Source organism: Corythoichthys intestinalis, chromosome 20 (genome assembly GCF_030265065.1).
Source record: "Corythoichthys intestinalis isolate RoL2023-P3 chromosome 20, ASM3026506v1, whole genome shotgun sequence".
Taxonomy (NCBI): Eukaryota; Metazoa; Chordata; class Actinopteri; order Syngnathiformes; family Syngnathidae; genus Corythoichthys; species Corythoichthys intestinalis.
Window position 1 is genome coordinate 30,798,392 of NC_080414.1, and position 17,100 is coordinate 30,815,491.

The 17,100-nt window shown below is 38.5% G+C and overlaps 1 protein-coding gene across 1 annotated transcript in view; it reads left to right on the plus strand.

The window, feature by feature from the left end:
* LOC130909013 (partitioning defective 3 homolog) overlaps window positions 1-17,100 on the plus strand; it is a 660,821-nt gene that overhangs the window by 242,491 nt on the left and 401,230 nt on the right. Inside the window, exon 5 of the mRNA XM_057825056.1 lies at window positions 9,500-9,684. Within this exon, the coding sequence (XP_057681039.1) occupies window positions 9,500-9,684 (185 nt within the window). The remainder of the gene's footprint in view (window positions 1-9,499; window positions 9,685-17,100) is intronic.

Sequence of the window (17,100 nt, forward strand, 5' to 3'; positions counted from 1 at the left end):
GCTATCCGACTCCATCACGTTCATTTGTAGCGTTAACCGCTAGCGTTATCCACTAGCGTTAGCCTGTGGCCTGGTAAGCAGTAGAGAGCAATGAAAGTACCCTCTCCGGAAATTGTGAGAACAAGGGACGACAGCGGGTGAGAGCCTTCTGGATGCTGCCAAGAGTCTACTTAATGTCGGGTGAAAGTTTGGCAAACTTCCCTTAAGCCCCACTCCATCACGTTTGCTTGTAGCGTTAGCCGCTAGCGTTAGCCTACCGGGCTTCTGTTTGTTTGGCTTGCTGATAATCACGTGACTCCATATGTAAGCACACTGACTGCTTTCTTAAAGGAGAATGAACATAGCCGAACAACACAAGAATCAAAGCGGAATGAAAAGACTATATTTTCTTGTTTTATTAAATTACCAAATTTACCGACATGGTCAAAATTACGTCGGTCACCGTAAAGAATTTCGGTCATGGTAAATTTTCTGTTTACAGCCCTGCTCTATTTGGAATACAGAGTAGACACAAAGCACCAATTACTAAATTACTGCTGTAAATACATCAAGGATTTGTCAAACAAACGCGATAATAGAAAATAAATGTAGCCAACATTATATCATGTTTCAGCTTTTTTTTTTTCCCTGTTTTCCAATGACCTCTGCCCATTGAAAAACTATACCCACGACAGTCATAATATATTTTCAATTTATTAGTAATTCATATATGTGTGTATGTACTCTCCCGCCAAAGAAAGAAAAAATAGGAAAGGTCAAACCACGAAGAGGTGACAGCCCCTTTAGAGTCTGACCTGTCCCTCCGGTAAATTGTTTGTGGACCCTGCGCCCTCGCTATAATTCCCGGATCAGGCCACATTTTATTAGACCGTCACCACCCCCAGCACTCTGGATTCCTCTTCAGCCTGGATCGATAGTTGACTCAGGTGGAATCTGGACGGTTATTAAACATGGGACCAAACGATCCCAGTCTGCCATCACAAATTAAATGGGTGCAAATAATTAGGTTTAATGAAGGTGACTCTCATATATTACTTTCATAATATATGATAATATGGAATGTTTGTCATGAAGTGAGTGTGAACTTGAAAAGGTTGGACGTTGATTAAAGACAATTATTATATCGACAACCCACCATAGAATTAAAAGCATAATTAGAGGCCTTGTGGATTTGTGATTATTATTATTTGTATGTTCTTTTTATTTGTGTCTTTTTGTCAAGAAGAAGTCAATGATTACAGTACTTTTTCACGTTTCACTTAAGTCTTTTCTTACCAGTAAGAGGCAGTGCTGCAGCACATGTTCTCGATTAGCAGAAGAACAGATGTCAGTGTGACAAAGCTGAGAAGCTTTTAATTTAAAAAAAAAAAAAAAAAAAAAAAAAAAAACCTTAAAGGAATCACAGATAGAAAGACTTGTATTTCTTAAAAGATAAGCACTATTATGAGTTAGTTTTCATTTTTATACAATTTGTAAAATTAGTTTAACTGGTAGGTCGCCAGTGTTGTTGACGTCGCGGGGCGGTGACATCACTGGGTTATGCTGCCGGACTTCCAGAGTATGACTCTCACGACATAAACATGTCATCTGTTCAGCCCTTTCAATTTGAACCCGAGAAGAACATTAATGATCATGACAGCACTGTCGATAGTTCACAAAATGAGCAGCAAATGCAAAATGGACAGGAAAGATGGGAAGAGACGAGAGTAGGAAAATATCGGTGTTTTTCCAAAATGTGCTCCACCGGCGAAATGTCCTACAAGAGGCGAATTTGACACCCAAAGTACTACCGTGCGCTTTCAGCTTGTTTTGTTTAGATGAATGTAGACAGAACATGCTAAAGACGCCTTAAGAAAATACTTAAACATAGTTATATCAAATAAGGGTGGTTTAAATACGCTACGTGACTAATGTGGTCAACAGATCAACAATCTGCTTTAAAGCTACTACAAGAAAACAATGCTTAAAAGTATGAGAGGGAAACACATGCAAAAAGTATTTTGACGCAATGTAAAGGTAATAAAAGACTCAATAAAAACACAAATATTAAGTACTCGCTGCTTTTAACCGATGTGTACATGTGTTGGACGTCTCGCCGTGTAGGAAGGAATTGCAGAACACAGGTGGTGTTCGTCTAGTGACAGTGACAAACTACGTCATCACCCCGAGTGTCCATTGCGCGAATCAAACATGGCACCCTTCGTTGGTCAAAACATGTACTAAAAATTATAGATATTTAAATCAATGGCAATATTTCATGTGTTTCTAATGACATATTTTAGTAAAAGAGAACAATTGTGGCTTATTAGAGCCTACAAGTCTCTAAGTCTGAGGTTCCCTTTAAAAAATTAAAATTAAAAATGGCTTTTCTGCAAGTCATGTATGTGCATTATTATTTATTGCATAGTGGGTCAAGTTCAATATTTATTTTGTGTTTAGTCTTATTTTATGTGGAGAACTGTTGAAATTTCAGTCCCAAATATTATCAAACAGGGCCGTTCCTGACCAATTTGGTGCCCTAGGCAACATATCTATTGGCACCCCCCCCCCCTATTATCACCACATATATTTAAACACTCACACTGAAAAAGCAAGTTATCTCTTTGTAATTTGTTACATAAAAAAGATAATGAACAAGTGCAGAAATTAAAAGAAAAATGCTATAATAACTATTCAAAAGCACCAATGAAAACACTTCAAAAACAAATGCATTAGATAAATTACAATTGTTATTACAATATGATTAACACCTACCCACACAAACCAAAAGACACACAGAACACTTTAAAATGCAACTTTTTTTTCACCTTGACTTATAACCTTACTCACCTTGTCTTCACTGATGCAAAAGCATCTATTGCACTTTCATATGACAGTTGTTTTGGAAGGTGCACTTCTTTCCTGGACTTGGTGGGCTTGGACTTGGTGCTGATGTGGATAAGTTAGCTGTAAAAGATGGCCCGGGATGTACAGAGGTAGAAAGAAACTATTTCCGAAGAGCATCTACAAACAGAAGAAAGTGGAATGTTACATTATATTAGTCAAATAGCTGCTGATTGTGAAACCAGCATGACATAACCATAATAGCGCCTAAATTCTTGCAGCCTACTATACCTGTCTATTGGAAAATCTCTGTCTAAAAGAAAATAAATTCTTAAAGCACGGCAACTACACAGGACAATCCAATAATATTGAATTAAATAATATATGATAGCAAAAAAAAATAAATAAATTGAATATGTTTTTACATGAATGTGATCACCATTTTAATTAATTAATGACACATTTTATAACACGTTTGCATTTAAATCCGTGGCACTTTTAGTCCTCAAAACGACAGAACTTTGAAATTATTAATTCCATATTTAATGGTGTATTTATTTAATTAACCTTGGCACTTTTAGGCAAGGCAAATTTATTTGAAAAGCACAGTTTAACACAAGGTAAAAGTGGTTCACATCATGTGAAAATAAGCAAGACAATTTTAGTCTCCCATACTAATCCATAGCTGATCGAATACTGAAAATATTTCTAAAACAACAGCCTGGCTAATGATACAGTATAATTTTGCTTTAGCACTAAGTCATATAAACTCTATGTAAATAACCGCTAGCTTCCAGTTGCGCTAAGTCTACGTGCTAATGCTGTTGAAAAAAATCATCACAACAAACCTCAGTTTTTCTTCACGTCTTTGCTGTCTTCTTTCTTTTTCTTCTGACCCGAAGGGATTTTGTCATTTCATGAAGTTGACTTGTCACCGTAACGTCGTTCAATTGCGGAGGCTAAAAATAGCACCTTCAGGTAGCTCGCTGGTCTGCTGGGTGGTGAGACTAGGGTCCGTGGTGAAATGATCGCATCACAGGAAAAAGTGAAACGGGCAGAAGGCACACTAGAAAAATAATTTCATTATTATAGAGACTTAGTATGAACGGTTTTGTGGTTCTTTTGTTTTATTGTTTTGTATAATTTTTTGAATACTGCTTTCATCAAATATTATTTGAATATTTTTCTTGATGCCTTTTTGGACGCTGGTGCGCCCTTAGGCGGTTGCTTAAATTGTCTTATGTGCGGCACGGGTCTGTTATCAAATGATTGTTTCTGGAATTTTAATCCATGATAAAATATCAAGTGACATAAAAAAACAAAACTGAATATTCGTATAGAAATATTTGTAACTACAATTGGTTTTGGATTTTGGCCTAAGTTTTTGATTTGTATTTGATTTGTTTTTGATTAAGTATTTGATTTTCAGTTTCAGCCAATAATTTACATTTTGGTGCACCCCTAAGGCTTTTAGGTAATGTATATTTGTGGATTTAAAAAACAAATATGAAAGGTGTGGCTATATATATATATATATATATATATATATATATATATATATATATATATATATATATATATATATATATATATATATATATATATATATATATATATATATATATATATATATATATAAACATGAAAATAGCAGATATACTTTAGGAATCCCAAAAAACATATAAATCAGGCTAGTTTGATATTAGTTGCCATTAAGAAGGATTCAAAATCCCATCAAAGCGGCAAATACTTCCAGGGGCACTAATATAGATTCATATGCCAATGTGATCTATTGAAATTAATGAGAGCTTCCAATGAACTCCACAAATAGACTTCTGTGAACACATTTTTGATATGTTTAATACATCTATGAGCAATTTACTTAGGACGGGTTCACATTCCACCAAGAGGACCAGGGTCCGGTTAGAGAGCTACCTCGCAACAACACTTGCAAATGACTTGTTGAAAAGGTTCAGCATTCACAATGACCCAACCGAACTTTCCGAGTAGCATCACGTGAACGAAAGGCACACTCATTGATTTGACAAATCGAAAAGGAAATACCTCATTCCTGGGAGGGGAAGGAGCGGTCACAGCGTGGTGCTGACGCTGCATGTAATGTCGCATAAATGTATTCATTTATTCCTGACTCTAGGCCGAGCGAACTGGAGTATATAAAAAAAAATGCAAAGGGGGAAAGGGAACCGCGTGGTATCCCAAGTCACATAGGTGTGCAATCACTCTCATTTTTGTGACTTTTACACTGTCAAATTGTCGCCAATTCCATGAGAGCGAGACTCACGAAACGGCTGCCTGTCTCGGCCACTGTCAGTCTCACACGGTCCGCTCAGAAACAGCATGCAAAACACAACAACCATATTAGAACCTGATTCTGTGTATCAAATGCAACTGCTTATCGCAGAACAACAACATTTTGCCATGGCTAATCGTCTGTCATATTGCCATTGTTCTTTCTGAATAGCGTGCGTGCTCTCCTTTCGCTTCCAAAAACTCCCTGCGTGTTTCATCACAGCCTGGAGCTCGACACTTTGATGCTGCACATAAAGTAGCAAAAGCGCACTCTGCTCCTGTTCCATTCCCTAGCGAAGCAAGATGCGCTACAAGCGGACAAAGACCAACGATTTTTGAGCAGACCAGAGTTCATTTGCTTGGTCCGAACTAGAGTTCGGCTGGGTGTTTACATTTACAAAACGAAGCGGACTATCTGAGAAAAAGAACTTTGGTCCATTTAAAGCGGACCAAACAGTGCTAGTGTGAAAGCGCCCGTATAAGAAGTCCAGGAGCTTGGACATTTGAGTTGTAAAATAGCTTTTAAAAGTTAATGTATTTCTTTGAACTTGCTATAACAGTTGGATTGGGTAGTGAGACAAGACTAAAGGGAGACCACATTTACTTAATATTGTAATATTGTAGAGTTCCCTCGCTATATCACACTTCAAACTTTGCGCCCTCAGTCCATGGCGGATTTTTTCCCCAAAAAAAGAAGAAAAAAAAAATGAATACAGTATTTTATTTAAATGTATTAAGAATGTAAACATGTACACGATTGTTTTATATATATATATATATATATATATATATATATATATATATATATATATATATATATATATATATATATATATATATATATATATATATATATATATATATATATATATATATATATATATATATATATATATATATATTCATTCATGTAAATAAGCTCCACCTCTCTCTGGTGGATTTTCGGGCAGGGCGGGGGGAGGTGGGCAGGGGGTTCCCATTAACCAGGAAAAACGATGGATGACTGCATTATTTTTATATTTAACAATTCCTTTTTAGCACGACAAAGGCTGGAATGTACTTAACAGTACTTGGTAAATAAGTTGTGATAATCATTGTTCCTTACTACTGTCCTGTACTACTAGACTCTTAAAGTTACTCTTTCACACAGCATCTTTTTATTATTATTATTTTTTAGAGTTAATTGCTGAGAAATTCAAGGTAACATACCTTATTATCATGTTTTTTGGGATAGTTGCTTGTCTAAACTCCTGTTAAATGCACTGAATGTGGTAAAACAAGTCACCAACATTTGCAACCTAGGGACAACAGTTTAATGTCCTGTGACTCAAACAGCTGCCCTGTTCAGATATCAGCACATTCCACAACACGTTGTCCGTCCCTATGGTCCAATCAGGACATAAAACATCAGTCAGCACCCCTTTTTTGTGAAGTATATTCGATTTTGATTGTCTGTTTGAGCCTTTAAAGAAATATAAAGAAGAAATATACAGTAGATTAGAAAAACTAAGCGGAATCATTCATTCAACAGACTAACATTACAACATTTATCATTTATCAAGATTTTACTATAAATGAGAATAAAAAGCATGTCGTTGGGATGAATTTATATTTGATTAAATAGGTCACAGACCATAACACTCTATTGGGAAATGACTTTTGGGCTTCAAATCTCGCCATCGTACAACATTACAGTACAAACAATTAAGGGTGTCAACAATAATCGATGCGGCGATGCATCCCGATGCGGGGCATGGACGATTCGATTCGATGCGGGCAACAAGCCGAATCGATTCAGCGCATTTTAAAATATATAAGTAAGTTCAAAAATCTTCCCTTCGCAATTCCGGTGATGCAATGGATTTGGTTTCCCCATTTGTATTATTATTCTCATGTTTAATTTTTTACACACCGCATAACTCTGGTCAAGTTTCCCACCAACCTCGTAGAAGCCAAAATGTCTCCAGATGTCTGCTTTTAATGTGTTAGGTGCATCAATAATCTTTCTCGCTCCCACTTCCTCCGCTTCAGCCATTGTCATGTTATGTCCTATCTCTCCGCTCTCTCGATTAGAGCTTAGTTCGGGCCTAAAAAATCCAGCCCGACCCAACCCGGCCCCGTGTATTAAAGGCCGAGAGTCCGAAATTTTACGTTTTATTTGTAGGCTCGAGCCCGAAAATAATGACGTTTTAAGGAACACCACGAACTTCACGATGTCCTGCTTAGCACGAAGAGGTGCAGCCCTTGAAATAAATGATAATAACGATGTTTGACTAATATCTTTTAGGCCAGTACAGTTTTTAAAATGCCTGCTCAGCGCCAATGTGCCAGTGTTTCTGCTCTCGTACGAGAGCAAAGCGCCACATTTGTTGCATTCGGCAAGGCCGACAGTTTTCTGTAACATCTTCCACTATCATTTTAAATCCTTTCCACACACCACTCGTGGATTCTTGCCTTTTCAATCCCACCATCTTTAGTTTGCTTTTCACCTCTTGCGGCTCTATATCGAAATTCAAAAAGGAAATACCAGGATGCTGCGTTGAGGACTCGCGGAGAGCGCCAAGAGCGGGTGGGGAAGATTAAAAGGAGGGCGGGGCCACGGCGTTCATGTGCGCAAACAACGCACTGGCTCATGTTTGTGATTACAAAAGCGCCTTCTCTCTGTTTCATCCAATTTATTTATTTTATGACAAGTATTCCTTAGTTTAACATCCATACATTATTTTAGTATAGCCTACAAATATATATTTATTTAAAAAAACGTTAGCGAGAGTGAACTCCGGCCTGATCCGACCTGAACGTAAATTGACATTTTGGGCCCGACCCGGCCCGAAATTCGGTCGGGTTGGGTTCAGGTTCGGGCTCAAGATCTAGGCTCAACTGTAGCGGGCGCTACCTTACATTCAAATATCAGTCAATTCCCTGGATTGTTATTGCGATAAAGATGCTGCTGCACTACAATATTTTCTTTGTCGTTTTCTTTAATATTTACTTGAATATTTTTATTGATGGGTCGTTGTGACAGTGTGTACAGTGACTGTTATTACTGATTTTGTTCAGCTGTTGCACTGTGTGAAAGGCTGCTACTGTGTGTAAAAAAAAGAGAAAGCACTAATTAAATGCTGTGATCTGTTTTATACATACATACATATATATATATATATATATATATATATATATATATATATATATATATATATATATATATATATATATATATATATATATATATATATATATATATATATATATATATATTATATCTGAAAGTATACTATTTTCATTTGACTTCAACCAGGAGTGACACAAGAGCCAATAAAAATTTGTTTAATGTCTGATTGCTTGTGTTGCCTCATGATTCACGAAAAACATGCTTTGCTTTAGAATTTTAATGCATCCCAGGCTTTAATGCATCGCGATGCATTGCCGAATCGAACCAAATCGAATTGTGACCCTCTGAATCGAATCGAATCGGATCGAATCGAATCGTGGCCCTCCGAATCGTAATCGAATCGAATCGTGAGGGCAGTGCCAATGCACACCTCTACAAGCAATACACATTTTGTTATTGTTCTCCTGTAGCATTAATAGTTCAAAACATAATCTATAAATATTTAGTTTTTCATTTAAGGACTATTTACAACATGCATGATTATTAAACATGCACAATGTTTACTACTGTCATAAACAATTACACAGAGCACTTTTGAACATTGGACAAGCAGTTTTCAGTCTCATTATTGTCACAGTCGGTGGAGGTAGCCACAATAATCAGTGTCATAAAAGCACCCTCCTCGTGTCACAGCATTTAATATGCATGGTTTCCAGAGCAGCGTAAAGCGAGATTAATCTGCATTGCTCCTTCTGCTAAACTTGCCTATGGTCTATCAGATGGAAGCTTAGCACCAGCATATGCCCGCTGCACTGATCCGGTGATTGATGACAGCTGGTTACCAAACTATTTGCATAATTATGGGTATATTGCTCAGGCAACTCGAACGATAAAAAACAAATCCATCTGGCCTTTTGGGAGCGTCCTAATGATTCTCACCTCACTAAACTCTCAGATCTACTTAACTGACTTGCCAGTGTAACAGCAAAATTTCTCCGTGAATGTTTTTACTGGAGTGACACTTGTATCTTGGTATTATGAAATTCTGCTGTGTTTGAATTGCCATTACTTTCTATGTATTTATTATTACACGTATGAAATTCCTTTCTTTACGGCTAATCCAACAAGCTAACACTTGTTTCTGGATTCATAGGACATCCCAGTACATGTGTTAAATGCTCTATTAAAGGAATCATTCATAGGCAGACTGAAATTGCTTTACGCCATGATGTTTTTTTTTTCCTCATTTTCCAGACATGCCTCTCCATGTCCGGCGAAGTAGTGATCCCTCCCTGGTTGGCCTTCCATCTGCTGAAATCTCAATCGGTAAAGAAGAACCATCCAGAAAGGACCCAAACCGCTGGTCCACAACTGCTGGTTTCCAAAAGTATAACAACAAGCCACAAACAAACCCTGATACCAACAGCCTTGAGCGAAAGGTAAAATTCTATCCTGAAATTATCCATGCCTTAAACGGGAAGTTCAGAATTTTTGACATTGGACTTAATCTTCGAGTCAGCGGGGGTTTAATTAGTTGGTGGAGTTCATTTCAACAAATTCCGTGCAGTTTGTCAGTTATTTGTTAGTTTCAGAGCTACGGATGGGCTAAGATAGCGCGAGTCAATGGTGCCTGTTTAACATGCCAATAAAAAAACAATATTAACAGATCTAACATAGTCAGAAAATTGCTAAATGCAGATTATTGTTTGAAATACCCATGCGGCTAAAACAATGTCACACCAAATTACCTGAATTCATTTCATTCTGCAGGAGTATTTTTAGGTGCGTAATTGGATCACAATAGAGGCCTCTCGTGCTCAGTCTGCAAGGGAGTCCCTTTCGTTCCCATAAAAAAACAGGAAAAAAAAAAAAAAACATCAGTGGTGAAAAAACGGATGTGATATCACTCTGCCCTGCTTGCTTCGGGAGTCTATTCCCTGCAGAGGTGCTGGATTACAAATGTTGCTGTTCTAACTACAGTTATTGACATGGTGGCACTGGTAGTAACTTCGATTGATTGATTGCATGGGTCATCGGCAGTGTTGTTAATCTTACTTTAAAAAAGTAATTAGTTACAGCTACAAATTACTCTCCCAAAAAGTAATTGAGTTAGTAACTCAGTTACCTCATTGTAAGAGTCATTAGTTGCAGGTGAGCCTCTGAATCTCCTGCCTCTCCTTTCTAGTTGTTTTGATTAAAAAACATCACACAAGGTTCACGGATACGTCATTCAAGAAAAGTTTATGGCAAGTGACTATTTTTGGTAATAAAATAAAGAAAATATATTTTTTTTTCTTGTAGCATCTACAAGGACAACGCCAACTTAGTGATGATAATGCACAATCAGCAGGAAAATCCTCAGTAACAGTAACGGCGTTGCAAAGATTGGAAAAGCAATTCATTACATTACTCACTGCTGAAAAAAATAACGCCGTTAGAAATGCCGTTAAACTATAATGCCGTTATTACCAACACTCGGTGATGACAAATCAGTGATTTTTAATGCTTACTAGGGGTGCAACGGTTCAGTTAGCCCACGGTTCGGTTTGAACCTCGGTTTTGGGATCACGGTTTCGGTTCGGTTTCGGTTTTGCATTTTTTTTTTTTTTTTTTGTTAAAACTGCCTTTATTTTGCTTTTAAAAAATGAAATAAACACTTAAAATGCAAACATTTTCGACTGTTAAAATGTCTTAGCTCTTTGGCTAGTGTAGTGACTGACTACTGAAATACACACACAGTAATAAAAAAGTAACTTGGCAAAGTGATACCTTTCATGTTTTTTTTTTTTTTTTTTTTCCTTCATAAAAAAAAAACAAAAAAACAAAAAAAAAAACATAGTAACCTTTGCTATGTTTGGAGGTCAAATAATGTTGTGAATCAACAGTTAAAGTTGATAAAATTGGTCCCGTTTTTGCATTAGTTCCCGTCTGTCTACTTTCGACATGTGAACATTTTAAAACTGTTTCATCCTTTAAAGATCGACTCAAGTCAAGATTTTGCCGATTTAGGAGTATTTTAGATAAAAAGTTGCTTAGGTTCGCTCGTAAGGTTTACTACAACAGAGCCTTTCTGAGAAGTTTACTGCTCTAAAATGGTGGCTGTTTACTAATGCTACAGAGTCTGTAATTTTGCATGTAGTTCTATATGCATGAAATATCTTGGCGTAGATTGTATGTTGTCGGCTAAGTCAGGTAATATTGGAACCACCTAGCCTAGCATCGCGTTTGCTACAGCGTTTCAACAAACACTCTACCCTCTCCGAGTCTCTGACTTTTCTCGCGTCATTCAACCAACACATTGTCTCGTTGCAGAAACGGTGACCAAATCCGAACGGATGAAAAAAAAAACGTAATGCACGAAAAACGTGCAGATTTTGAATGTAACGTACGGCGTACACATTTAAAAATGAGCGCTCACTTGTACAACTTACGACGAGACCGTACAATTTGACAGGTATGAATTATAGTGGACCGTCACAGTTAGGTAGTAGCACTCTGTAGCACGGGACGTCCAACTTCCAACTATCAGTGGTCAGGGCAAAACTATGTGCTTTAGCGAAATCATCTTCGATGGCTTTGTGTGCCATTTCATAAATGTCGGGGATTACATTGTTGGAGAAATACAGTGCCTTGCAAAAGTATTCGGCCCCCTTGAATCTTGCAACCTTTCACCACATTTCAGGCTTCAAACATAAAGATATGAAATGTAATTTTTTTGTCAAGAATCAACAACAAGTGGGACACAATCGTGAAGTGGAACAACATTTATTGGATAATTTAAACTTTTTTAACAAATAAAAAACTGAAAAGTGGGGCGTGCAATATTATTCGGCCCCTTTACTGTCAGTGCAGCAAACTCACTCCAGAAGTTCAGTGAGGATCTCTGAATGATTCAATGTTGTCCTAAATGACCGATGATGATAAATAGAATCCACCTGTGTGTAATCAAGTCTCCGTATAAATGCACCTGCTCTGTGATAGTCTCAGGGTTCTGTTTAAAGTGCAGAGAGCATTATGAAAACCAAGGAACACACCAGGCAGGTCCAAGATACTGTTGTGGAAAAGTTTTAAGCCGGATTTGGATACAAAAAGATTTCCCAAGCTTTAAACATCTCAAGGAGCACTGTGCAAGCCATCATATTGAAATGGAAGGAGCATCAGACCACTGCAAATCTACCAAGACCCGGCCGTCCTTCCAAACTTTCTTCTCAAACAAGGAGAAAACTGATCAGAGATGCATCCAAGAGGCCCATGATCACTCTGGATGAACTGCAGAGATCTACAGCTGAGGTGGGAGAGTCTGTCCATAGGACAACAATCAGTCGTACACTGCACAAATCTGGCCTTTATGGAAGAGTGGCAAGAAGAAAGCCATTTCTCAAAGATATCCATAAAAAGTCTCGTTTAAAGTTTGCCACAAGCCACCTGGGAGACACACCAAACATGTGGAAGAAGGTGCTCTGGTCAGATGAAACCAAAATTGAACTTTTTGGCCACAATGCAAAATGATATGTTTGGCGTAAAAGCAACACAGCTCATCACCCTGAACACACCATCTCCACTGTCAAACATGGTGGTGGCAGCATCATGGTTTGGGCCTGCTTTCCTTCAGCAGGGACATGGAAGATAGTTAAAATTGACGGGAAGATGGATGCAGCCAAATACAGGAACATTCTGGAAGAAAACCTGTTGGTATCTGCACAAGACCTGAGACTGGGACGGAGATTTATCTTCCAACAGGACAATGATCCAAAACATAAAGCCAAATCTACAATGGAATGGTTAAAAAATAAACGTACCCAGGTGTTAGAATGGCCAAGTCAAAGTCCAGACCTGAATCCAATCGAGAATCTGTGGAAAGAGCTGAAGACTGCTGTTCACAAACACTCTCCATCCAACCTCACTGAGCTCGAGCTGTTTTGCAAGGAAGAATGGGCAAGAATGTCAGTCTCTCGATGTGCAAAACTGATAGAAACATACCCCAAGCGACTTGCAGCTGTAATTGGCGCAAAAGGTGGCGCTACAAAGTATTAACGCAAGGGGGCCGAATAATATTGCACGCCCCACTTTTCAGTTTTTTATTTGTTAAAAAAGTTTTAATTATCCAATAAATTTTGTTCCACTTCACGATTGTGTCCCACTTGTTGTTGATTCTTGACAAAAAATAAAATTTTTATATCTTTATGTTTGAAGCCTGAAATGTGGCGAAAGGTTGCAAGGTTCAAGGGGGCCGAATACTTTTGCAAGGCACTGTATGTCCGCTAGGGAACAATGTAACACAGGTCAAGCGTTGCAAATAAATTAACAAAGCCCGCCGTGTGTTTTCACTGGTGTCATCTTCGGGGTTGTCCTACCCTGAGAAAGTGATATCTGTGGGTGATGCTGGCTGGGGTGCCGGAGTCATGTTATAAAAGTGTTGCCATTAGCATGGGGAACAAGCACTGAGCAATGCTTACATTTTATTTTTCTTCAGTATTTTCTCTCCCTCCACATTGTAGTCCATGGGGAAATCAAAATGTTGCCACACTGCAGATTTGAAAGAAGCCGGTGCTCCCTCAAAATTCGGTCTCTCCACTCCTCCGCTCGCCATAGCTATTTGTTTTCTTTCTTGTTTCACTTCGCTCGTAAGCGAGAGAGAGAGGGCATTACTCGGCTTCTATTACACAGGTGCTTGACAGCGATTCGACATTTCCTTGCGGGGCGGGAATTTCTCCACAGTGGTGCTTCACGTCACACACAGGCTCACAGAGCTCGATCAATTCATTCCACAAGCGTTCGGAATACATTAATTGCAAAACCGAAAAGGCGCGGTTCATAAAGGCGTATTGAACCGTACAGGGCGAACCGTACGGTTCGGCTTTGAACCGCAAACCGTTGCACTGCTAATGCTTACATACATGCTTAATGTTTTTTATTGGTATGCTAAGCAAGCACCATTGACTCGCGCTAGCTTAGCCACTCCGGAGCCCTGAAACTAACAAATAACTAAACAACTGCACGGATTATGTTGAAATCAAGTCCACTGACTAATTAAACCTATGCTAAATCGAAGATTATGCCTTATGTCAAAAATTCTGAACTTCCCCTTTAAAGCCTTTTCACACTAGTGTCAGCCCAGCGTGAAGAACGGTCCACGGCAAGCGCAAAACGGGAGGAGCCACGTAGCCTGATGACAAGCGGCAAACATTTTTACTATAGTCCCAAGCACCAATGCGTTTATTTTTATTGTTGCACAGGAAAACAGCAACTTTTTCGATTTCAAATAGTAAGGCGCATTAAAATATCCTTGTAAAGAGTTTTATTAGTTTCGGTGAGAAGGTAAATCGTTTTTTTGTTGTTGTTTGTGAACTACATTTCTGCACAAAGTGCACATCGAGGTACCATTTAGCTTAGCAAGGAGAGGTATGAGAGTCATTTTTCGAGTGTCCCAGAGCTCGTGAAACTTTAAAAAAATCACATTTATCAAGGTTTCGTCGTCCATGATTTGCGTATATCTGTCGGCCGAAACAGCCTGATAGCACAGATATAAGTATGCCTGCCCCTCTGCTATTTGTTTGCTTAGTTGATGTCACCGTGTCGGCGCTGTGGAAATAGAGCAAGTCTCTCTTTGGGCCTCGGCAAAAATTCACTCAAGACTTTCCGCCCCGTCCAAAATGACCACCGCTGCTCACTTTCGCCGAGAAGTCCCCTCCCAAATACACAATAAATGGGTTGCGGCTGAACCCTTCACACTAGGGTGCCGCTAGTTTGAAACGGCCTTTAGAAGCCAGAAGCATAGCACACTTCCTAACTGGATGTGTTTTTCCCCCCTCTTTTTTATACATCCTTTTATTAAATATTTGAGCGTAATACTTTTCGGGAGAAAAAAATTCCTCGGCATGTTTAACTTATGTACTCAAAATGAAAGAACCTACTGTGAAGTGTGTTCCCCTCTAGATCACTTGGTACTACTCTCATTTTTTTCTAACACTTTAGAGCATTAGAACACCCCCTCTGAAGTCAAAATGCTGCATTTGGACTCGGCAGAATTTAATTAAAAAGGGTTAGGGCTCTAATATTCCAGCAATGTCTCCGTTTTTTATTTTCTCTCGGCTTTTTCTATAAACAAAATTTGCATCCCGATTTGTTTGTGTTTGAAGCTTCAAAAGCATGTCACTGTGAAGTTTCACTCTGAAAATTAAACTTTTAAAAATATATGCTATATGTTGCCTGTGACTTAGAAAACAAGTCGAGATACCAATTAACTTTCCAAAAATGACAGTGCACACACGCAGTACAGGCAGACCTTTACTTCGAGCTGAGAGGACAATTCAGTACACGCGATGTGACACGGCAACCCTCCATGCGATTAGTGTGTCTTGCTGCATCGTCTGATAATCCTTTTTAAAGACACTCCAGTTGTCAGAGCGGTAACATGAACAACACACTTCCAAGCTAAGAGAGGGGAAACTGCTATTAAGCCTTTTATTTGGTAAAGAACGTGTCCTTTATGGCCTGTGTCACAGTAACTCCAGATGTGCTTGAGAGACTGAAAGAAACACAAACACCAAAGGCCCAGCGGAGCTCTCTTTTGTCTTGGTGTTTTTTTTAGACCACTGTTGAATCCTCCATGTACGGTATTTGCCTAATGTGTTGTTTGCACTAAGATGGTGTATCTACCAGGGGTGTAACGGTATACAGGGGTCACGGTTTGGTAAAGTGCGAAAGTTGAGGTCAACACCCATTTTTACTTGTTCAATCGACCAAATAAAACAAGAGATAATGTCATTTGAGTTTTATAGTTTTATTGACCTCATAAATAAGCATAGAAACGCTGCATGGACCATATGTTATGTCCGTATTTCCATCATTTCCTGTCCTTTTTTTAAAACCAAAAGCACCTCAAAAGACTACATATCCCAGGAGCCATTGTGAGGTCATGAAGGACGGATGTACAGAGGTATGAAAAAGTATCTGAACCTTTGGGAATTTCTGCATAAAATCACCATCAAATGTGATCTGATCTTTCTCAAAATCGCACAGATGAAAAGACAATGCCTGCTTTAACTAAAACCACCAAAACATTTATGGGTTTTCATAGTTTAATGAGGATAGTATGAAAACAATGACAAAAGGGGGAAAAATAAGGAACCACCGCATTTAATATTTTGTGTCCCACGCTTTGGCAGCAATAAATTTAACCAGACGCTTCCTGTAGCTGTAGATCAGTCTGGCACATCGATCAGGACTAATCTTGGCCCATTCTTCTAAAAAAAAAAAAAACTGCTGTAGTTCATTCAGATTCTTGGGATGTCTTGACAGGTCGTGACAGAGCATCTCAGTGGGGTTCAAGTCGGGACTTTGACTTGACCACTCCAAAACGTGTATTTTGTTCTTCTGAAACCATTCTGAAATTGATTTACGTCTGTGTTTTTGATCATTGTCTTGTTGCAGCATCCATCCTCTGTTTAGCTTTAACTGTACGGCAGACAGCCTCGGGTTTTCCTGCAAAACATCCTGATAAACTTTTGAATTCATTCTTCCATTAATGATTGCAAGTTGTCAAGGCCCTGAGGCATCAAAACAGCCCCAAATCATGATGTTCCCTCCACCATGCTTCACTGTGGGGATGAGGTGTTGATGTTGGTGAGCTGTTACATTTTTCCTCCACACATGACATTGTGTATGACTCCAAAACAATTCAACTTTGGAAAGATATAGGACTGTGCCATTGATTTCTGTAAGTTTTTTACTTCTCTGAGTATTCTGCACTGAACTCTTGGCATCATCTTTTTGTGCGGCCATTCATTGGGAGAGAAGCTACAGTGCCAAACTCTCTCCATTTGTGAAAAACTTTTCTGACTGTCGATTGATGA